The sequence below is a fragment of the Ornithorhynchus anatinus genome, chromosome 13 (assembly GCF_004115215.2).
Source record: "Ornithorhynchus anatinus isolate Pmale09 chromosome 13, mOrnAna1.pri.v4, whole genome shotgun sequence".
In the NCBI taxonomy this organism is placed as follows: domain Eukaryota; kingdom Metazoa; phylum Chordata; class Mammalia; order Monotremata; family Ornithorhynchidae; genus Ornithorhynchus; species Ornithorhynchus anatinus.
In genome coordinates this window covers 20,366,774-20,391,146 of record NC_041740.1, presented here as the reverse complement: position 1 = coordinate 20,391,146, position 24,373 = coordinate 20,366,774, and the positions used below count along the sequence as shown (strand labels likewise).

The 24,373-nt window shown below is 46.8% G+C and overlaps 1 protein-coding gene and 1 long non-coding RNA gene across 2 annotated transcripts in view; one reads left to right on the top strand and one right to left on the bottom strand.

The window, feature by feature from the left end:
* LOC114816240 overlaps positions 1-20,120 on the top strand; it is a 27,019-nt gene extending 6,899 nt beyond the window's left edge. Inside the window, exon 3 of the long non-coding RNA XR_003764002.2 lies at positions 19,751-20,120. This is a non-coding gene — a long non-coding RNA (uncharacterized LOC114816240). The remainder of the gene's footprint in view (positions 1-19,750) is intronic.
* LOC100077987 (metalloreductase STEAP4) lies at positions 11,757-24,373 on the bottom strand. Its single transcript, XM_001509053.4, has 5 exons — positions 24,298-24,373; positions 19,580-20,028; positions 17,160-17,687; positions 14,499-14,663; positions 11,757-12,123 (listed from the first exon to the last, which is right to left on the bottom strand). The coding sequence occupies exons 2-5, from the start codon at positions 20,024-20,026 to the stop codon at positions 11,854-11,856; spliced, it is 1,410 nt and encodes a 469-aa protein (XP_001509103.2). The 5' UTR covers positions 20,027-20,028; positions 24,298-24,373; the 3' UTR covers positions 11,757-11,853.

The window sequence follows — 24,373 nt, the reverse complement described above, 5'->3', positions numbered from 1 at the left end:
TTTCCTCCCTCCTGAGTGTTGTCTTTCCTCGAATTAGTCCTCATGCTCCTTGACCTGGTCTTGAAGTTTTCCCAGAACAAACGGGAATCCAAGAGCGACCTAAGGATTTAAACTTCCAGCCTAACCCTTCTCCCCCTCACCCTCCAAACTCTTCTTCAGCTATAACTGTGATTAATTCACCCGTCCCCCCGCCCTCCCCAATTCTAAAGTCACTCTTCTTTTCTCGGATGATGGGAGAGGAATAGATTAGTGATATCCCTTCTGAGAGTTTTCAGGATGAGATGCCAAGTTGCTAGGCTCAGAGGCTACATTTTCACTTCTTGAACTGCACGTAGAAATACTTCCAGTTTCCCATGCTCGCGATTACTGGGAAGTGGAGTTTTTATAATGTGCTAAGGACACAGTGCAAGAATAAACATGGTATTTTGGAGAGTAAACCGAATTCTTCAGTCTCATCTGTTTAGAGTCTCGGAGACTGTCCGCTGGAAAAAACGTTCTGATTCTAATGGAGCTACTGACACCCTCTATCCTCGTTGCACAGTCAACCGATCATATTTATTGAGTGCTTACTGTGTGCAGAGCACTGTACTAAGTGCTTGGGAGAGTACAATACATTAACAAATGGAAACATTCCCTGCCCACAACGAGCTGACAGTCTGCGTCTGCTTGTCCCTCGCTTTGAATGGCAAAGAACGAACCATCACAGACCAAAGTAGAGTTACTGGGTCTCAATCACTGAATCCCTCAATCCATCCATGGGGTTTATTGAGCGCCCCTTGTTAAGGTACGTGGCAGACACTGTTCTAAACACTGGGGTAGATACAAGTTAATTACTCTGTGCAGAGGTCTGTGCTGAGCATCTGGGAAAGCACAAGAAGAACCACCCATGTTCCATGTTCTCAAGGAGTGGACAATCTATTTAGAAATATAGGGAGTAGGAGGGAGAACAAGGGTATGGACTGGAAATAGCAAGAGTTGGGAAGGACATAATAGGTGAATGAGGAAGTAGTGAGTGTAGATTGCTAAATAACACCAGTATCTACTCTGAGAAAAGGTTCGGATGCAAAATCGCTCAGGGGACTGTTGCAATCGATGCTTCTTAATGGATTAATCAGAGAAGGCTTCCTGGAGGAGTTGGGATTTCAGGAGGGCTTGGAAGATAGGGAGAGCTTTGTTCTGGCAGCGGAGGGTTGAGAGCTGGGAGATTAATTTGGGAGAAGCTAAGAGTGTAAGCTGGGATCTATCAGTCAGTCAATAGTATTTATTGAGCACTTACTGTGTGCAGAGCACCGTATTAAGCTCTTGAGAGATTACAGTATAATAATAATTATGGTATATATTAAGCGCCTGCTATGTGCAAAGCACTGTAACAGAGTTGGTTGACACGTTCCCTGCCCACAATGAGTTTATAGTCCAGAGGGTGAAGAGGGTAGATGTGAAAGATGGTCAGCTGGTGGAGAAGTCTTAATGCCAATGATAAGGATGTTGGAGTTGTAGAATTAGCATTTTTCTACCTCTCTGCTATTTTCCTAATTGCTTAACCTAGTTTTTTGGGTTTGGGTTTGGTTTTTTGGTGGGGTTTTTTTTGTATATGTTAAGAGCTTGCCATGTGCCAGGCATTGTAATGATAATAATAATAATTGTGATATTTGTTAAGCACTTATGATATGTCAAGCACTGTACTCAGCGTTGGGGTGGATACAAGCAAACCGAGTTGGACACAGTCCCTGTCCCACAGCGGGTTTACAATTTCAATCCCCATTTTACAGCTGAGGGAACTGAGCCCCAGAGAAGTGAAGTGACTTTCCCAAGGTCACCCAGCAGACAGTGGTGGAGCCTGGATTGGAACCCATGACCTTCCTACACCCAGGTCTGTGCTCTGTTCACTACACCGAGCCGTATCTCAAGCACTTCTGTAGATACAAGCTAATCAGGCTGGACACAATCTCTGTCCCACAGAGGGCTCACAGTCTAAATCCCCATTTTCCAGATGAGGTAACTGAGGCCCAGAGAAATGAAGTGATTCGCCCATGATCCCAAAGCAGATATGTGGTGGAGCAGGGATTAGGACCCAGGTCCTTCTGACTCCCAGGCCCGTGCTCTATCCAGTGAGCCACGCTTGGCATTCTGCGTATAACAGGTGCTCATTAAATACCATTGATTACTTATGATTCTTACCCCTCCAGCAGAGGAAATGATATAGCAGCAGCATAACAAACTTACATCCTCTTCGGACGATGGTGAGTTGAAAAATTGGTACGCTTAATTACCGAGTCTTGCAACACCATGTTTATTTTTATTATTTCTTCCAACACGTTAGACTTCTGGCATGAGTAAGCGTTAGGGAGAGCGCCCCACGCAAACACAGGGGCTTGGCCAGGTTAAGCCGGAGGATCAGCAAACATGCCTGGGTTCAGGGGAAGTTTCCCCAGAGGATTCAGGGTAGAATGAGCAAGAGGCAACTTTGGTTGGGCCGTGGGGGGGGGGGTGTGGAGGGAGAGGGCAAGGGGTGAGTTAATGGAAGGAGGAGGAGAAGAGGGAGGAGATGATGAGGCAGGAAGGGGTAGGTGAGGAAGGAAATTGTACAAAGGAGTATTGTGACCCCTGTTTTTTATTTTTTTTTTTTATGGTATTTGTTAAGAGTTTACTCTGGGCCAGACACTATACTATGCGTTGGGGTGGATATAAGATAACCAGGTTAGACACAGTCCCTCTCCCACGGTCAGTCAGTCATATGTATTGAGCGCTTACTGGGTGCTAAGTACCCTGTACTAAGCGCTTGGAGACTATAAGTTCATTGTGGGCAAGGAATGTGACTGCTTATTATATTGTACTCTTCCAAGCGCTGAGTACAGTGCTGTGCACACAGTTAAGCCCTCAATAAATACGAATGAATGAATGAATGATTGAGAATACAGAATAAAGATATAACAGACATGTTCCCTGCCCACAACGAGCTTACCGTCTAGAGGGGGAGACAGACATTAATATAAATAAATACATTATTCAATAGTATTCAATAGCATGTATTGAGCGCTTACTATGTGCAGAGCACTGTACTAAGCGCTTGGAATGAACAAGTCGGCAACAGAGACAGTCCCTGCCATTTGACGGGCTTACGGTCTAATCGGGGGAGACAGACAGACATATTACAGATATGTACGTAAGTGCCGTGGGGCTGGGAGGTGGAGAGCTCACAGTCTTCATCCCCATTTTACAGATAAGGTAACGGGAGGCCCAGGGAAGTGAAGTGACTTGCCCCAGGTCATACAGCAGACGAGTGACGGACCCAGATTAGAACCCAGGTCCTCTGACACCCGGGCTGTATCCATACGCCATGCTTTACTTAGCAGACATTTTAGTGCCACCTACTCTTTCTGCTAGGCCGTGCGAGACGTGAGACCCTAGTTGGTGAAGAAAGAGAGAATTTTAAGGTCGGTGGAGAGTGTCCGACGAAGGGAAAGAGAAGCTTGGGTCTGGGAGGGTGTCCAGAAAAAGGAGAGGGGAGATCCAGCCCTGGCCTGGTGCTTGGCTGCAGCTCCCAACCGGAGAGAGGGTGGAGGTGGCCAGTGAAATCACGCAGTGGCTCAACTGGTTTCTACTATAAATTGGACTCGGTACTAAGAGTCATCTCGAACCCCCTCCTACGCCTGCCTTCCAAGCAACAAAGAATTTTATGTCCTCCTGGGGTGGCAGAACTTGGCTCGATACCCAACAGCCCAAGCCAGAAAGAGAATGCTCTCTCCTGCTTGGGCGGAGAGATAAATATTTTCTTTCTTTCTGGTTTGGCTGCTCCTACCTCTGTGCCCTGAAGGGTTTCATGGGTTTATATTAGTGGGTGGTTCTCGAGTGTTCTCTGACGCTGGGGTCTTGTCTTAGCTCATAATCCTCAAGCGAAATGCCCTGGCAACAAATATAAATCTCTGCATGCAGCTGGTGGACAGAAACAAGGCAGGAGTGGGATTATTTAGGTCAGGGCAGCGGGGCCTCGCAGGATGGGCGGCTAAAATTATCTTCTGAACCCAGGGCGTGTCCTTCCCCACCCAGGAAACCAGCGTGGCATCGTGCTTTATTGTCCACGAGGTTTGAAAAAGGTGGAACGGTTCCTCTGATATAAAGTTTACTTCAAAGGTGTCCACTCCATGGGATAATGGGATGAATCCTCCTTCTTCCCTCTTAGACTCAGCCCTGTGTGGGGCAGGAACTGTGTCTGACCTGATGATCTCGTGTCTATCCCGGCGCTTAGTACAGTCCTTGGCACATAGTAAGTGCTTAACAAAAAAACACAACTAGTATTACTGCATCTACGCCACATTTAGTGCATTGTGCTTGGCTCCCTTTATTCATCCTCCCTTTCAGACCCACAGCACTTATGTACTTAGCTGTAATTTATTGATTTAGATTAGTATATGGCTTCTAATCCTGGCTCTGCCACTTGTTTGCTGTGTGACCTTGGGCAAGTCACTTCACTTCTCTGGGCCTCAGTTGCCTCATCTGTAAAGCGGGGATTGAGACCGTGAGCCCCACGTGAGACAGTGCCTGGCACAAAGTAAGCGCTTAACAAGTACCATAATTATTATTATATCATTATTTTTATCTTTCCCTCTCCCCAAAATCCCCACCCACTTTTCGTCCCCATGCTCACAGAGAAAAGTTCGCACCTTTGGCTGACCTTTAGGAAAACAGATGAAATGAATAAACTGTTTACTTTAAACAGAGGAATTTAGAAATGGAGACTTAAAGCAGAGATCATAAGGAAGGGTGGAAATTTGGTAGCTGAAGCGAAGCAGTTCAGTGAGCTAAATTGGGGGGGTAAAAAGTCTGGTCTCAGAGGCCAGAGAGTACCTGTTGCCTGGGTTGAAATGGGGACAAATTAGGATAGGGCGAGTGCAGATTATTAAAACAGGAAACTGGATTAGAAAGAAAATCCTGGATGAAGAAAACCAGAGCTGGTGGGGTGAGAGATCAACTGCTGTAGGGACAACGGGATATGACATTTTCCCAAGGGAGGAGGATAATTCCTAAAAACAGCTGGAAAACAGTCTTCTGCCTTCTTTTTGGGTCATCGGCCCCAGATCAGAGAGGAGAGATTGGAAAAAGAGGTGAGAGGTCATCTCCCGGTCTCTTTTTTATTTATTTATTTTTAGTGGCATCTGTTAAGCACTTACTTTGTGCCAGACACTTTACTAAGCACTGGGTTAGATACAAGCTAATCAGGCTGGACTCAGTCCATGTCCCACATGGGGCTCACAGTCTTAATCTCCATTTTACAGATGAGGGAACTGAAGCCCAGAGAAGTGAAGTGACTTCCCCAAAGTCACACAGCAGACATGTGGTGGAGTTGAATTAGAACCCAGGTCCTTCTGACTCCCAGGCCCATGCTCTATCCACTAGACTACATCTCTCTTCCCACAGATTCCCTGCTGCCAAACACTGAACAGCTGTGGAAAACCCATCCTTGGGATGCGTAAGTGGAAAGAAAGGCCTGGGAGTCAGAAGGTCCTGGGTTCTAATTCAGGCTCCACCACTTGTCTGCTGTGTAACATTGGGCAAGTCACTTCACTTCTCTGGGCCTCAGTTATCTCGTCTGTAAAATGGGGATCGAGACCGTGAGCCTCACGTGGGACTGGGACTGTGTTCAACCCGATTTGCTTGTATCCACCCCTGCGCTTAGTTCAGTGCCTGGCATATAGTAAGCACTTGAGAGATACCATAATTATCGTTATTTTTATTATGTGCTCTTTCCTTACTATGGAAGACTCAGGCTAGGTCATGATCCCCATCTGGAAGTTATTAAACCTAGAAATTACCACCCCCGTGAAATCGCTGCCATAAAGCCACAGATGGACTCTTGGTTATTCACCCAGTGACACTCAGCCTTCTTGGCAACATCTCCCAGGAATTTCCACTTCCCACTTCCATCTTCTTGGGACCTAACAACATTTGCGGCCCTGGGTTGTTTTTTTTCCTCCACTTTCCGAGCCCCCTCCTTCCTTCAACCAATCAATGGATTCTATTAAACACTCACTGTTTTTCTAATGGTATTTGTTAAGTGCTTACTATGTGGCAGGCACATAGCTAGGATAGCTACAAGATAATCGGGTTGGACACAGTCTCTGTCCCACCTGGGGCTCACAGTTTTAATCCCCAGTTTACAGAAGAGGTAACTGAGGCACAGAGAAGTGAAGTGACTTGCCTGAGGTCACACAGCAGACAAGTGAGGGAGCTGGGAGTTAGAACCCAGGGCCTCTGACTCCCAGGCCCGGGCTCTTTCCGCTAGGCCACGTTGCCTCTGCCCTCTTGGGACACAAAGCAAGGATTTATCAGTGCTTATGACCCGGGGTTTTTATCTCCAATTTCCGAGCCCCTTCCTCCTTCAATCTATCCGTGGTATTTATTGAGCACTCACTATGTGTGGAACACTATATGAGACGCTTGAGAGAGCACAGCACAACAAAATTAGCAGACACGTTCCCTGCCTTTGCCCATATCCTCCCCTGTAATTGGCTGGGCTCCTGCCAGTGTGAATGGCTGACAGGTCACTCGATCGTATTCATTGAGTGCTTACTGTGTGCAGAGCACTGTACCAAGCTCTTGGAAGAGTACAGGATGACAATAAGCAGATGCGTTCCCTGTCTACAACGAGACATGGTAATCATCATGGTATTTCTTAAGCATTTATTCTGTGCCAGGCACTGTACTAAGCGCCGGGCTGGATACAAATAAACAGGATTTGACATCTCATGCCAAAGAGCAGGGTCTTTGGAATGGATTCCTCTGTTCTAGATACCTTTGGAACTTTCCTCCCTTTTCTATGCAGGGAGTTCACCTGCTGGACAGACTCTATTGTCAGATGGGTTGGGGGAGAATCCACATATATTTTTCTCCTTTCTTTCTGCTTCCATTCTTGGGCCATTTTCTTTAAGATTGTTCCTCTTGAGATCTAGACCTATCTATCTATCTATCTATCTATCTATCTATCTATCTATCTATCTATCTATCCGATAGAGAGATGTCTTAGAGAACATCTTTAGAGAAATCTAGTCCCCATAGCATATGTACTGCCGAAGCCCCTTTTAGATCCCTTCCCTGATTAAATCCTTTTTTTCCCGGCTCATGCTCTTCTATGCTCTTAGATAAGAGCATAAGAGAAGCAGCGTGGCACAGTGGACAGAGCCTGGACTTGGGAGTCAGAGGTGATGGGTTCGATTCCTGGCTCTGCCACTTGTCAGCTGTGTGACTGTGGGCAAGTCACTTCACTTCTCTGTGCCTCAGTGACCTCATCTGTAAAATGGGGATGAAGACAGTGAGCCTCACGTGGGACAACCTGGTGACCCTGTATCTGCCCCAGCGCTTAGAACAGTGCTCTGCACATAGTAAGCGCTTAACAAATACCAACATTATTATTATTAGATCTGTGACCTTTGAACACTTGCTATCTGCCCTATCCCCAACAAAACTTACATAAGTATCCTTAAATTATACATTATAAATTATTTACTCGTATCAATGTCTATCTGCCCCTCTAGGCTGTAAATTCATTATGGGCAGGGAATGTGTCCGCTAATTCTGTTGTATTGTAATAATAGTAATAATAATGTTGGTATTTGTTAAGCGCTTACTATGTGCAGAGCACTGTTCTAAGCGCTGGGGTAGATACAGGGTAATCAGGTTGTCCCACATGAGGCTCACAGTTAATCCCCATTTTACAGATGAGGTAACTGAGGCACAGAGAAGTTAAGTGACTTGCCCACAGTCACACAGTCTCCCAAGGGCTTAGTACAGTGCTCTGCACGTAGTAAGTGCTCAATAAATACCATGGATCGATTGACTGATTCCTTCTCACCTTCAGGTCAACCCAGACCGCTCTTCCCCACTATTCCCTCTTCCTCCCCCTCTCAACCTTCCCCAGTGTCTGTCTCAGGGGCCCTGAAGCATCTTCGACTGTAAACTGTAGATTCTAGACTGTAAACTCTTTGTGGGCAGGGAATGTGTCTGTTCATTGTTCTGTTGTCCTCGCCCAAGTGCTTAGCTCAGTGGTCTGCACTCAGTAAGTGCTCAATAGATACGATCGGATGATTAAATAGTTATGGTGCTTAAGTGTTTACTGCTTTAAGCGCTAGGTTAGCTTAAAGCTTCTCCCCTCTAGTCCCTTGTCCCCCCCACCCCAGCCCACCCTAAGCGGCTCTCCGCTCTGCCCGCTTCCTGCCTGTTTCGGAAGGCTCGGACCGGATGCGGGGAGAGGGAAGGATTACAGAACCTGGCTCGAAACCACAACCTGGAGAATCACGGGAATTGGGCAGGAGTGAGCTCTGTGGAGATCTCTTGGACACTTAGCTATTCTTAACTGAAGTGTCCCATGTGGGGGGAAGTTATTTCCGGAAGGATGTGGGAATTTGTTTTTACAGTGAACGGGTTTGCCGGAACTGAGCCAACCCAAGGATTTTTCTGGAAGGTGGGCAAGCCCGGTTTGGAAGGAAGTGGACACCCCAGATGACCCCATCATCACCAGCCGCACTGGGCCTGGCTTAATGCCACCCTCTCTCTTACTCGCGAACCGATCTTTAGTTCTCTTCTCCTAGTCAATCAATCATTAGTATTTATTGAGCGCAGAGCACTCCACTAAGCACTTGGGAGAGTTCAATATAACAGACTTGGTAGACCCGTTCTCTGCGCACAGTGACTCTATTCACTTCTTTTATTTAGTTTTTTAATAGTATTTGGTATTTGTTAAACGCTTGCTATGCAGCAGGCGCTGTTCTAAGTGCTGGGGTAGGTACAAGGAAATCAGGTTGGTCACAGTCCAAATGTCCCACATGGACACCTTCTTTTATTTGGTTTTTAATGGTATTTGTTAAATGCTTACTATGCAGCAGGCGCCGTTCTAAGCGCTGGGGTAGGTACAAGGAAATCAGGTTGGTCACAGTGCAAGTGTCCCACATGGACACCTTCTTTTATTTGGTTTTTAATGGTATTTGTTAAATGCTTACTATGCAGCAGGCGCAGTTCTAAGCGCTGAGGTAGATACAAGGAAATCAGGTTGGTCACAGTCCAAATGTCCCATATGGAGCTCACAGTCTTCATCCCCGTTTTACAGGAGAGGTAACTGAGGCACCGAGCAGTGAAGTGACTGGCCCAAGGTTATACAGCAGAAAAATGGCAGACACATTCCCTGCCCACAGTGAGCTAAGTAGCTAAGTGCTGTGGGGCTAGGATGGTGGAATGAATAAAGGGAGCAGGTCAGGGTGAGGCAAAGGGGAGTGGGACAAGAGGAAAGGAGGCCTTAGTCAGGGAAGGTCTCTAGGAGATGTGATTTTCGGAGGGTTTTGAAGGTGGGGAGGGTGATAGTCTGTCAGGAAGGGGGAATGAATTCCAGACAGGAAGGAGGATGGTGACCTCAGTGTCCCTCCAAGATTTTTTCAGGCTGAGCCCATCACGGGTTTGGGCAGAATAGGGCCCTCAGCCTTCCTAAACCCCTCAAATCATTTCCCGCTGGAGTCGCAGGAGAGATAGAGCTCCGGCCTGAGAGTCAGAAGGACCCGGGTTCTAATCCCAGCTCCGCCACTTGTCTGCTGTGGGACCTCAGGCGAGTCACTTCACTTCTCAGTTTCCTCATCTGGAAAATGGGGATTAAGACTGTGAGCCCCATTATTTTGTATCCACCCCAGCACTTAGAACAGTTCTTGAAACAGAGTAAGCGCTTAACAAACACCAGCACTATATGAGGTTTTGCTGAGAAACTGGACTAACTCCCAAGTGGATCCCTGGGAACAGATTTGATTCCATTTGTCTTGCTAGGCCTTTTTTTGAAATGGCATCTCTTAGGCGCTTACTGTGTGACAAGCACTGTTCTAAGAGCTGGGGTAGATACAAGTTAATCAGGTTGGACACGGTCCTTGTCCCACGTGGGGCTCACAGCTTAAGAAAAGGGATAACAGCACAAACCTGGTAGTAGTAATATTTATTAAGCACTGAACTAAGTGTCTGGGGAAAATGCAGAAGAGGTGACACTTTCCCTTGTCCACAGGAACAATGTCAGAGATAGAGCTGGGTGTATCTACACCTGGGACACGAAGCACAGAAATATTTCTCTTTCAATAAAGGGATAACATCTTATGGAGAATGAACATAAAATTAAGGACTTAGGACATCATATAGAAGAATATTTTTATTCAAAAGAGATAGTATATCAATAAACGCGAGCACAAGATACAGTCGGTTTACAAAATCCAACTTCTCCGTCCTCTAGGTTGAATGTAATTAGCACAGTGATCTGAGGGGTAGGGAAAGAAGTCAGTGTTTGGGGGCTACCAAATTTGGCAGGGGCAGGGAGGGCACGAAATGGAGAAAAACCCAGTGTGGGCCGCCAAAAGAGATCACCCTCGGTTCAGGGGTTGGTTCAGAAAGGGAACGGGGCGTCTAAGGAGCGGACTTGCTTTCAGCACTGGCCTGTCATTACACTTATTTCCCCGCTCACCTCCCGCTCAGGCAGGAATGGGATTGTGAATTTGAGGGATTTCTTCTGGAAGTTCCTGGTGTCAGGGGCGGGCCCTCCGTGGGATTGGCCAGACTCGGGCCTAGTGGAAAGAGCAAGGGCTGGGAGTTGGAGGACGTGGGTTCTAATCCCAGCTGCTCTGTGACCTTGGTGATCTCGGTGCAGTGCTGTGCCTCTGTTTCTTCAACTGTTAAATGGAGATTAAGACCGCGAGCCCTATGGGGACAGGGACTGTGCCCAACCTGATTAACCCTAGCACTTAGTACAGTGCCTGGCACATAGTAAGTGCTTAACAAATACCATTAAAAAAAACCAACAACTCTGGATTCCAGGACATTTTTCTGTCCAATCAAAGCACCTTCCTGGCATTTCTTTATCCTCATCTGTCCCTAGGACCTTCCGTCAGACTCCCAACCATTCCAATTAGGGAAAACAGGGACAACACATCCTGCCTGTCTTCTCCTGCTCCCACTGCCCGATCCAATTCCTGATCCCAAGATCGGTTCAGCCTCCTCATCTGGGTGGAGAAGGCTCTCCGGGGCCTAGTGGATAGAGCAGAGGCTTGGGAGTCAGAAAGACCTGAGTTCTAATCCCAGCTCTGCCACTTGTCTGCTGCATGACCTGGGGCAAGTCACTTCACTTCTGTGGGCCTCAGTTCCCTCATCTGTAAAATAGGGATTTAAAGTGTGAGCCCCACGTGGGACAAGGACTGTGTCCAACTCGATTAACTTGGATATACCCCAATGCTTAGAGCAGTGCTTGGCACACAGTAAGCCCTTAACAAGTACCATAATTATTATTATTGGGTGAGTCTTGTGTACTCTCTAGGAAAAGAACCTGCTTGAAGCCTGTGAAATTGCAATTGGCATCTCATTGCAGAGCCCTCATAGAGCACGGGCCTGGGAGTCAGAAAGTCACGGGTTTGAATCCCGGCTCCGCCACTTGTCCGCTGTGGGACCTTGGACAAGTTACTTCACTTCTCTGGGCCTCAGTTACCTCATCTGTAAAATGAGGATTGAGATTGTGAGCCCCACGTGGGACAGGGACCGTGTCCAGCCCCATTTGCTTGTATCCACTCCAGCGCTTAATACGATGCCTGGCACATAGCAAGGGCTTAACAAATACCACAATTATTATTATTATTTACCTTGGCATCTATTCCAGGCCAAGGATCCATCAATCAATGCTATTTATTGAGCACCTGTGTGCAGCGCAGTCTACTAAGCACTTGGGAGAGTACAATAGAATTAGTGGACTTGATCCCTGCCCTCAAGGAGTTTATAATCTAGCAGGAAAAAGTCTTTTTTTTTTTTTTTTTAACATCCTTGGAAAATCCAAGGAAGAACCGGCAACAGCCCTCACATGTCTGCTCTGCCATTCTCATATTGGGCCTTCTTTGCGGTTTTCGAGTTTCTCTCCCAGCCCTGACGAATCTTTGTCAGGGGCCTGTCTAGGCAAGGCATCACGAGGACGAACTTGATCACCAACACGACGCAAGGAAGGATGAGGGAGAGGACGTAGGCTGAAGGAAGACACCATCTCAGAATCGAAGGGCTGAGGAATCTCCTCCCGCCGTACACCAGGGTGTGAGCCGTGCACAAGATCAGGGTCAAGTAACCAAGCTTAGACTGTAAGGAAGAAGCACAAACACCAAAAATAAAATCCAACCACCTAAAGTAACTTAAAGCAAAAGATTCTTTAAAGGCAACGCAACCCAACTGGAGACTAACTAGCTAGAGCTCTGTTATGGATGCCTAGATTACTGATTGAGCGCACTCCGTTTGGCCAAACCGGGTGTTTTCACAGTGTCCTGCACAGGCTAAGCACTCAATAAATATCATTGATGGATTAGAGCCACTAGACTGTAAACTCCTTGAAGGAAGGAGTGTCTAGCAACTCTATTGTAGTGTGCTCTCCCAAGTGCTTAGTACAGTGTTCTGCACACAGAGAGTGCCCACTGATTAATCGATCGATTGATACTTAGACTGAGAGCCCCATAAGGGACAGAGATTGTGTTTAACTTGATTATCTGGTATCTACCCCAATGCTTGGCACGTAGTAAGCACATAAATGCTCCGATTATTATTATTCCGGTGTGATAAAAATGAGTTTTCCTGTTCCGTTCAGCCCTGCTCAGAAAATACTAGAAATCCCGAATCTTTTGCAGTTGGAAGGGTGTGGAATACTTGGAGAAGGTTCAGAAGAGGAGAGAAACGGAGAGGTCGCAAAGGATTGGAAACAAAAAACATAAAAGATGAACGCAACAGGGAAGGTGACCCAAGTAGTAGGCCTGCAGTATTTTGAAGCGTTGTCATCACTAATGAGACCAGAACAAGAGGAGACGGGTTTAAACTGTAACGTGAGATTTTTAAGTTAGGCAATCAATCAATAGTATTTACTGATCACTTACTGTGTGCTGAGTACACTTGAGAGAGCACAGTACAGTAGAATTGGTGGACACAATCCAATGACAGATAGAGGAAATGGGAGAGAAAAAGGATATCCCGCCTCTGCCACTTGTCAGCTGTGTGATTGTGGGCAAGTCACTTCACTTCTCTGGGCCTCAGTTACCTCATCTGTAAAATGGGGATGAAGACTGTGAACCTCACGTGGGAAACCTGATTACCCTGTATCTACCCCAGCGCTTAGAACAGTGCTCTGAACATAGTAAGCGCTTAACAAATACCAACATTATACGTACATAAGTGAGCTGAGGATGGAGTGATTATCGAATGTTTAGTGGGTAATAAGAATAAAAATAATAATTGTGGTATTTGTTCAGCGCTTACCATGTGCCAGGCTCTGGGGTGAATACAAGCAAATTGAGGAGGACACAGTCCCTGTCCCATGTGGGGCTCTCAGAGCCATAGACGGTGCAGAAAGGAGGGCGGTTAGGGGAATGAGGGCTTAGTCAGGGAAGGTCTCTTGGTGACATGGATGGGATTATTAGTCATGAAGCTCTGGAATAGGAGGCAGAAAGATTGGGGGGACTCTCTCCCACTAGGGGACATCTAAAATGGGGAGACAAAGAAATTTGAGGGTGGGGGGAGGATGGGTCTCTGGCCCCAGAAGACAGTGCAGGGGAATGAGAGCGAGTTCATTAAGGCTGATGGAATTCAGCGGTTGGCTTGCCGTAGAGTTGGAGTCGCCTCAGCCTGCCGGGTTCTACGGAGGTCCGGATCCACACCCTAGTCAAGCCCGGGGCCTCAGCCTCGGCCCGATCCAGGAAGCCCTTGGGGCCCCTTCTGGGCTCCAGCCATCTTGGTCTCTCTCCCGAGCCGGGCCCGGCTCAAGCACCCACACCCAGACTCGATGTTATGAACATTTACAAAAGCATCGCACTTGCTCGCCTAAGCGAAGCTGGGCCAGTTTCAAGAAAGGGCATCGCCGTATTTGAGAAAGTTCAATCTAGCGTTTGCTGAGGTTTGTTTAAACAAAAGTTGGTGGCCGCAGGGGAAAGGGGGGCATGGGGGAGACCTATTCTGTAGGAGCTCTGGTGGCTGGGGTCTGAAATTCAGTGACACAGGCCAAATAGGGAAGCTGCTTTTTGGATCTGACCTCATTTTAGCCGCAATAATAATAATAGTGGTATTTGTTAAGCACTTACTCTGTATCAAACACTGTTCTAAGCGCTGGGGAAGATACCAGAGAATCAGGTCAGACACAGTCCCCATCCCCCACTGGGCTCACGATCTAAGTAGGGGGGTAAAGAGGTATCGAATCCCCATTTTACAGATGAGGTAACTGAGGCAGAGTGAAGTGAAGTGACCTGCCCAAGGTTACGCAGAAGGCGGGTAGCAGAGCTGGGATGAAACCCGGATCCTCTGACTCCCAAGCCTGGGCTTTTTTCCAGTAGGCCACGCTGCCCCTCAGACTTTAGCCACTGATATTAGATTTCCTGGGAAGCCTTGAGGACACGGAAGAACTTGATAGCTCGTTAAGATGAACCTTAAAAGCCGATTTTTGCCATGAGAAGAGTTTTTTTTCTACTTCAAGTCCTTACCTGGATAAATCGGAATTCTCTCCAGTTGACTGTATTGCTTACTGATGGCAGGGAAGTTATTCCCAAGAGGACAAACAGGAAGAAGCCCAGTATTCCCAAGGCTACGTAGGAATCACTCAGCCAGCCACTGGGGATGATGAACGGATCGGTTCGATTGGCTACCGCCTAAGAAACATTTTAAAATCATTTTAAAATCGCACGTGATAGGAAGCTTAAATATTACTGCCAGACTTTTTTAATCGTATGTATTAATCACTATGTGCCAGGAACTGTACTAAGCACTGGGGTAGATACAAGTTGTTCATGTTGGACACAGTCCCTGTCCCACATGGGGCTCACAGTCTTAATCCCCATTTTACAGATGAGGGAACTGAGGCACAGAGAAGTGAAGTGACCCGACCAAGGTCACGCAGAGGACAAGTGGAGGAGCCGGGATTGAAGAGAGCAAATATTTCTGCAAGATTGAGCTTTCCGTCGATCCGTCATCCACCTTAGTTAATCAATCTTGAGCTCAGTGTGGTACATGGACTTTGTAACTTGATTATCAGGTATCTACCCCAATGCTTAGAACAGTGCCTGGCACATAGTAAGTGCTTTACAAATACCACAATTATTATTATTACAATCATATTTACTGAGCACCTACCGTGTGCAGAACACTGTACTAAGCACTTGGAAGAGTACAATACAACAATAAACAGACACATTCCCTGCCCACAATGACGTGTGAATGCATTTATTAATTATGACTTACTTTTGTCACCTGATTTTTTTTTTTGCCCTCTGGTGCTTACTGTGCCTATAATCTGAATCTGCCTGTCTTGCCCATTAGATTGTAAACACCTTAAGGACACAGATCAGGTCTTCCACTTCTATTGTGCATCCCTAAAAGAGAGCTCTTCATACCTTAGGCTCAATAACTGCTTTTAATAATTGTAGCATTTGTTAAGCGCTTACTATGTGCCAAGCACAATATTAAGCTCTGGGGTGGGTTAAAGCAAATCAGAATTGGACGCAATCCCTGTCCCACATGGGACTCACGGTCATAATCCCCATTTTACAAATAATATTGGGAACTGAGGCAGAGAGAAATGAAGTGATTCACCCAAGGTCACACAGAAAACAAGTGGCGGAGCTGGAATTAGAATCCAGGTCCTACTGACGCCCAGACCCATGCTCTTTTCACTAGGCCATGCTGCTTCTTTTGATGATGATAGGTAGAATAAGGCTTGAGTTTCTGCCATGAGGGTGGGAAGCTGTCAGCTCCAAACAAGTGCGCCCTGGGATCTCCTTGATTCAATTTAGTTGCCATTGTTTTTACGAGATGTTCTTCCCCTTGTCTCTATTTATTGCCATTGTTCTTGTCTGTCCGTCTCCCCCGATTAGACTGTAAGCCCGTCAAACGGCAGGGACTGTCTCTATCTGTTGCCGACTTGTTCATCCCAAGCGCTTAGTACAGTGCTCTGCACATAGTAAGCGCTCAATAAATACTATTGAATGAATGAATCTCCCGGGCCAGGTCTGAGTTAGGTTAGAACACCGCCCGGTCAGTGGACTGAAAATCTGTTCTCTACCCCCAGAACATACACGATCCTTTGGGAGGGGTCTTCCCTGGCTCAGACTGGTCCAAGATAGTCCTGGAGAGGCTGTAGTTTATCTGAGGATCAATCTAGAATTCTGAACTTAAAAATAAAATCACAGAATCCCACATTTCTGGTAGCCCGGTAGATGCACGTTTCAATAGTTCATTCATTCATTCAGTTGTATTTATTGAGCGCTTACTATATGCAGAGCTCTATACTATGCACTCGGGAGAGTAAAGTGCAACAATAAATAGACACATCCCCTGCCCACAACGAATTTACAGACTAGGTGGAGAGAGACAGACATCAGTACAAATAAATAAAATTACAGATATGTACGTAAATGCTGTGGGGCTTAGTCTGGGAATGCCTCTTGGAGGAGATGTGCCTTCAGTAAAGCTTTGAAAGGCGGGGCAGAGTAATAAAGTGGCTTCACTGAATTTCTTGATAGAAGTTGATACTGAGCTGGTTTACCATGTTCAACAAAGAGAGGGTATCAGATATAGGCCGGTCAAACTCATTGTTAAATGCGAAGTAGAAGCAGAGAAACAGCATGACCTGGTAGAGCAAGCACGGGCCTGAGGTTCAGAAGACCTGGGTTCTAATCCCTGTTCTGCCACTTAATTCCTCTGTGTCTCAGTTTCCTCATCTTTAACATAGGGATTAAATACCTAAAAAATAAAAGTTCTGGTATTTGCTAAGCACTATGTGCCACGCACTGTACTAAGCTCTTGGTAGATACAAGCCAATCAGGTTGGACACAGTCCTTGTCCGACGTGACACTTTCATTCTCAATCCTCATTTTAAAGATGAGGTAACTGAAGCCCAGAGAAACGAAGTTACTTGCCCAAGGTCACAGGGCAGACAGGTGGCGGACCCAGAATTAGAACCTACGATCTCCTGACTCCCAGGCCCGTGCTCTACCCACTACGCCATTCTGCTTCTTTATCTGTGAACCCCATGTGGGTCAGGGATTGAGTCCTATCTGATTGTCTCCCATCTACCCCATTATCGAGCGCGTAGTAAGCGCTTAAATACCATAGTTAATATTATTAAAGAGTAATAAACAGAACCGTACCTGCTTAATGACGTAAGCGTTTATTTTCCATCGGACGTAATAGCGGATGGGTAAGACGAGGGTGTACAAGACGTGGAGGGAGGCAAAAGCCAAGGCGACGATTCCGAGCTGTTTCCTACATCTCATCCAGTGGTCCAGCCAATCTGGAAACTGACTGTATTTTGTGCCTCGGTACAACTGCAAGATGGCGGCAAGGATTCCAGGGAGGTAAACCAAGGCCAGGAGGACGAGAGCCGCTATCGGGAAGACGCGGTTGGGGATGGAAATGGCCATGAGAAACGTCACGTCTTCCTTATCGTGAACGTAGGGATAGATCACCTCCCGGATCACGCAGTATAAAAAGAAGAAAACACACACTACGGCAGACAGATACAGGGGGAACCTCCACATAGGAAAGAGCTGCAAGGGGTAGTCTTCGATCTCTTTGGCTGCCGTGAGCGAACCTTGGTCCAAAGGAGTTAGTCCTAGAGTCCGGACGATGTCCATCACCCTCTGCTTAGATTTACTGTCATCCCCACAGACGAACACCTGGAGTTTCAAAACAGGATTTGCAAGGCCCGTTATAGAATGTTAGTCAGTCGAATTTATTGAGTGCTTACTGTGTGCAGAGCACTGTACTAAGCATTCGACATGATGATAAACAGATATAGTCCCTGCCTACAGTAGGTTTACAGTCTGAGAGTCCCATGTGGGACAGGGACCGTGTCTGACCGAATTACCTTTTATCCACCCCAGCACTTAGAAAGCTGCTTGATACAAAGTAGGCATTTATCCAATACCAAAATAATAAAAATAATTCCTTTCCTGCCTCCAAAGGGATGCTTTGAGGACATATTCTGCAGGCTAATTAATTTAGATTTTTGTTTTGATTGCCATTATTTTATTCTGCCTTTCCTCAAGGTGCAAAACCGTATTTCCTGGATGCCCCAAGTAATAATAACAATGATGGTATTTGTTAAGCGCTTACCATGTGCCAAGCACTGTTCTAAGCGCTGGAGTGGAAACAAGGTAATCAGGTTGTCCACTGTGGGGCTCACAGTCTTAATCTCTATTTGACAGATGAGGGAACTGAGGCACAGAGAAGCAAAATGATTTGTCCAAGGTCACACCGCAGAGAAGTGGCAGAGCCGGTAATAGAACCCACATCCTCTGACTCCCAGGCCCGGGCTCTTGCCACTAGGCCAGTGCTGCTTCTCGCATCTATCCAATCGTCGCTGGGGTTTGGAGATGGCCGACGTTGGGTTCTCAACCAGGTTTCGCCAGCGAGTGTTGACTAAGTTGACCAGTTGAGGGACTGGCTCTCTCACCCGCTCTATGTCTGGGTAACATCAGATCCTCGCTGCCCTGCCCCTTTTGAAAAATCACTGGCAAAGAAGCTCTCAGACTTATGTAAGAACAGCGTGGTTTAGCGGATAGGGTCCGGGCCCAGAGTCAGGACGATCCGGGTTCTAATCCCATCTCTGTCACCTGTCCACTGCGTGACCTCGGGCAAATCACTTCACTTCTCTGGGCCTTTAAAGTGGGGATTAAGACTGTGAGCTCCATATGGGACGTATTGTGGGCAGGAAATATGTCTGTTCATTGTTCTACTGTACTCTCCCAAGTGCTTAGTAAGTGCTCAGTAAATACAACTGAATGAATGACACAGACTGCATCCCACCTGATCTACCCCACCGCTTAGTACAGTGCCCGGCACATAGCAAGTGCTTAACAGATAGCAAAAACTTTTTAAAATAGCTCAATTTTAGCTTGCAATTTTTCCTTTCTCTTTTTTAACTGGTCGATTTTTAGGGACGATGTCTCCACTTATTCATTCAATCGTATTTATTGAGCGTTTACTGTATGCAAAGCACCGTTCTAAGCACTTGGGAGAGTACAGTATAACAACAGATAGACCCATTCCTGCCCACAATGAGCTCAAAGTCTAGAGAGGGAGACAGACACGAATATAAATAAATAAACAAAACAAATAAATAAATGACAAATATATAAATATGTGCTGTGGGGATGGGAGGATGAATGAAGGAGCAAGTAAGAGCGGCATAGAAGGGAATGGGAGAAGAGGAGAGGAGGGCTTAGTCAGGGATGATTTCTTGGAGGAGATGGGACTTCATTAAGGTTTTGAAAGTGGGGGAGAACCATTATTTGTCTGATATGAGGAGGGAGGGCGTTCCAGGCCAGAGGTAGGATGTGGGTGAGAGGTTTGGCGGCGAGATAGACGAGATGGAGACTCAGAGAGAAGGTTGGCATTAGAGGAGCAAAGTGTGCGAGCTGGGTTGTAGTAGGAGAGTAGCCAGGTGAGGTAGGAGGGGGCAAGGTGATTAAGAGCTTTAAAGCCAATGGTGTGGAGTTTTTGTTTGATGAGGAGGTAAATGGGCAACCACTGGAGGTCCTTGAGGAAGCTACCGGTTTAATCTTACCTGTCTGCTGGCATCCAGCGTGCCTGACTGGAGAGCCCAGGCCGAGACCGTGTTGAACGCTTTGACTATTTTAGATCCAGGCACCAACTGGGCCAGATGCTCCGCGTTGGACTGGGGGTACTGATTGATTCTGAGGTTGTTGCTCACGTCCACCAGTACTTTCCCCCGCAGGTCGTCCGCCAACTCTGCCAAGAAGTCGTAATGCTGCCTGTGGATCGCCATGATGATGACGTCGGCCCTCTGAACCGCCTCTCTGTAGCATAAGACCTCCGCTCCCTTCGGGACCAGGCTGGATTCTTGGGGTTTCCGGCTCCCGAACACCACAGGATAGCCACACTGGAGCATCTTGTACCCCAAGGATCTTCCGAAATCTCCAGTGCCGAAAACACACACGGTCTCGTATTTGTCTTGGAGGGGCATGGTAAGAGGAATAGCGATTTCCTCCATAACTAAAAAGTGACAACACAGGCATCGCGGAAATGTGAACGATTTGGAACCGATATGTAAAAATAATAACTGTGGTATTTTTTTTAAGCGCTAACTGGACTGTAAGCTCATTGTGGGCAGAGAATGTGTCTGTTGATTGTTGTATTGTACTCCTCCAAGTGCTTAGTACAGTGCTCCGCACAGAGTAAGCGCTCAATAAATACGATTGAGTGAATGTGCCATTCATTCATTCAGTCGTATTTATTGAGCACTTACTGTGTGTGGAGCACTGTACTAAGCGCTTGGAAAGTACAATTCAGCAACAGAGACCATCCCTACCCAACAATGGGCTCACAGTCTAGGAATAATAATGGTATTTGTTAAGCACTTACTATGTGCCAAGCACTCTAAGCGCTAAGGTAGATACAAGGTAATCAGGGTGTCCCATGGGGGGCTCACAGTCGTAATCCCCATTTTAATAATTAAAATGTTGGTATTTGTTAAGCGCTTACTATGTGTAGAGCACTGTTCTAAGCGCTGGGGTAGATGAAGGGTAATCAGGCTGTCCCACGTGAGGCTCACAGTCTTAATCCCCATTTTACAGAGGAGGTAACTAGGCACAGAGAAGTTAAGTGACTTGCCCACAGTCACACAGCTGATGAGTGGCAGAGCCAAGATTTGAACCCATGACCTGACTCCCAAGCCTGTGCTCTTTCCACTGAGCCACGCTGCTTAACTGAGGCACAGAGAAGTTAAGTGACTTGCCCAAAGTCACACTGATCAGCTGATCAATGGCAGAGCCGCGATTAGAACCCATGACCACTGACTCCCCAGTCCATGCTCTTTCCACTGAGCCACTCTGTTTCTCTGTACTAAGGACTGGGCGGGGGGAATATGAGCAAATTGGGTTGGACATAGTCCCAGTCCCATAACGGGCTCACAGTCCTAATTCCATTTTACAAATGAGGTAACTGAGGCCCAGCGAAGTGAAGTCATACGGCAGACAAGTGGCGGATCGAGGATTAGAACCCATGCCCTTGCGACTCCCAGGCCCGTGCTCTATCCTTAGGCCACACTGCTTCTCCACTGCCAATCACCATGTCTTACTGACACGGGGATGGCATAAGGAGAAACACCTGGGGCATTTATTAAGCACTAGCTACACACCTCACGCCGGAGGAGATACGAGGGAATCAGGTCAGACATGGTCTCCGTCTCACGTGGGCTCAACGTAGCCTAGTGGATAGAGCCCGGGCCTGGGAGTCAGAAGGATCTGGGTTCTAGTCCCACTTGTCTGCTCTGTGACCTTGGGCAAGTCGCTTCACTTCTCTGGGCCTTAATTACCTCTCAGTGGGCATTGAGAACGTAAGCCCCATGTGGGACAGGGACTGTGGCCAACCTGATTTGGTGGAAACCACCGCAGCGCTTAGTACAGTGCCTGGTACATAGTAAGTGCTTAACAAATGCCACTACTATTATTAATCTTTTCTGGGCCTCAGTTCTCTCATCTGTAAAATGAGGATTAAAACTGTGAGGCCCCATGTGGGACAGGGACTGCATCCAACCTAATTAACTTGTATCTACCCTAGCGCTTATTTTTATGCCTGGCGCATAATAAGTGCTTAACAAATGCCATTTTAAAAAAAAAGAAAGAGGGGGAACAGGTTTTTCCTCCCTCTTTACAGCTGAGGAAATTGGATCATGGAGAAGTTAAGTGACTTGCCCCAGGTGACGGACAGCAGAAAAGCGGCAGAGCAGGTGTTAGAACCTAGGTCTTCGGATACCCAATCCTCTGCTCTTTCCACTAAGTCATGCTGTTGATCAAGAATGTTTATTAAGCACCTCTGAACACCGTACTAACAGAAGAAACAGAATAACAGAGAAGCGGTGTCGGTCTGTTCAGTGTCTTGGGCAAGTCACTTCACTTCGCCTCAGTTATCTCATCTGTAAAACAGAGATGGAGATTGTGAGCCCAAGATGGGACAGGGACTGTGTCCACCCTGATTTGCTTGTATCCACCCGGACGCTTAGAGCAGTGCCTGGCACATAGTAAGCGCTTAATACCATTATTATTATTATTACCATCATTACTATGACTAAGAAAGATAGAGTCTCTTCTTTGTTAAATGGGAAACCCCTTGTTAAGACAGATTCTCTTCCCTGTTAGATGGAAAACTCACTGAAGGCAGTGATCATGCCTCATACTCTCCCAGTTGCTGCGATTTACTGAGCGTCGATAATCAGACAAACACACTGATTGTAGACGCATTCTAGAAGATGAGATGTGGGGAAAAGGAGCAGGATTTAGGGAGAGGAGAAAAGGCATTTTAGAGCTCACGAGGAGGAAGTGAAAATCGGCAGAGTACGATGGGGACGGGGGAATCTTGAAAAACCACAAGGTGGAAGAATAACAACTGTAATAATTATGGTGGTATTTATTGAGCACTGACTAGGCGTCAAGTATTGTACTAAGCACCGGAATAGACAGAAGATAGTCTGTGATTATCAGAATTGTCTAAGTGGTCGACAATTCCCTGCCCACAGTGAGTTTAAAGGCTAGAGGGGAGATAGACATTAATATAACTAAATACATTATAGATACGTACGAAAGGGCTGTAGGGCTGAGGGAGGGGTGAAATTCAGATGTGAGGGCGACGCAGAAGGGAGTGGGAGAAGAGGAAATGCGGGCTTAGTGGAGGGAAGGCCTCTTGGAGGAGGTGTGCTTTTAATAAGGCTCTGAAGGTGGGGAGAGTGATCGCCTGGCAGATATGAAGGGGGAGAGAATTTCAGGCTAGAGGTGGGATGAGGGCGAGAGGTCAGTGCAGAGCCTGTGAGTACAGTGAGGAACAAAATAATCCGGGAGGAATATTACATTGTACTCTCCCAAGCGCTTAGGACAGTGCTCTGCACATAGCAAGTGCTCCATAAACAACACTGATGATGATTCCTTCATTCACTCAATCATATTTGAGTGCCTAATGTGTGCAGAGCACTGTATGTACTAAGCGTTTGCGAGAGTACAGTATTCAATCGTATTTATTGAGCGCTTACTGTGTGCCGAGCACTGTATGTACTAAGCATTTGCGAGAGTACAGTATTCATTCAATCATATTTATTGAGTGCTTACCGTGTGCAGAGCATGTACTAAACACTTGGGAGAATACAATATTCAATCGTACTTATTGAGCGCTTAGTGTTTGCAAAGCACTGGACTAACCACTTGAATAGAACAATGAACAGACAATATTATACTCTCCAAAGCACTTACTACGGTCATTTGCACTCAATAAGTACAATTGATTGATACCTAGATAGGAGCGAAGATTCCCTGCAGCCCAGAATGTGAGTTCGTTATGAGCAAAGATTGTCACTTTATTGTTTTCTTGTACTTTCCCAAGCACTTAGACCAGTGGTCTGCACATAGTAAGCGCTCAATAAATATGACTGAATGAGCACGGGCCTGGGAATCAGGTCATGGGTTCTACTCCCTTCGCTGGCACTTGTCTGCTGTGTGACCTCGGGCAAGTCACTTCACTTGTCTGGGCCTCAGTTCCTTCATCTGTAAAATGGGGACTGAGACTGTGAGCCCCAAATGGGACAAAGATTTTGTCCAATCTGATTAGCACGTGTCCACCCTAGCGCTTAGTAAAGTCTCACACAATAAGCGTTTAACAAATACCACATTGTGAGCTTGTGAGCTCCTTGTGAACAAGGACTGTCACTCTCTATTGCATTTTCCCAACTGCTTAGTCCAGTGCTCCGCATATAGTAAGTGCTCAATATATATGAATGATTAAATGCTTCCTTCTCTTAAGTTATTCCAGAACTCTTTCTCCGGTGAGTGTGTGTTTGGGGGGAGGGAGGAGGGTTGGATAGAGGATTTGGGGAGCAAGGGGGAGTGGGATAGAGGATTTGGGGAGCAAGGGGGAGTGGGATAGGGGATTTGGGGAGCAAGGGGGAGTGGGATAGAGGATTTGGGGAGTGGGCAGGAGGAGGGGGATAGAGGAATTGGGGAGCAGGAGGGAGGAGGGGGATAGAAAATCTGGGGAGCAGGGAAGAGGAGGGGAATAGAGGATTTGGGGAGCAGGGGGTAGGAGAGGGATAAAGGATTTGGGGGTGGGATAGATAGATAGATAGATAGATAGATAGATAGATAGATAGATAGATAGATAGATAGATAGATAGATAGATGCATACAGCCCTCCACCCTTAAGTCCAGGCCGGTGCGGTGCAGAAGGAAAGAGATCCAAGTGGAGGAGGGGTGAGGGGTCGGTGGGTGAGTGGGTGCCTACCTGGCGGGGAGCGTCCGGGAACCGCTGGCCGGGGAAACGGTGAAAGCTGCGGCCCCGGGCCCTTCGCCCCCCTGGT

Bases quoted from the DNA above. Each gene is read 5' to 3' on its own strand.
- LOC100077987 (XM_001509053.4), bottom strand. From the start codon at position 20,026: ATGGAGGAAATCGCTATTCCTCTTACCATGCCCCTCCAAGACAAATAC. The intron at 17,688-19,579 runs GTAAGATTAAAC...TTGAAACTCCAG, and splicing joins CGCTGGATGCCAGCAGACAG to GTGTTCGTCTGTGGGGATGA. The intron at 12,124-14,498 runs GTAAGGACTTGA...TCTTCCTTACAG, and splicing joins GAGAATTCCGATTTATCCAG to TCTAAGCTTGGTTACTTGAC.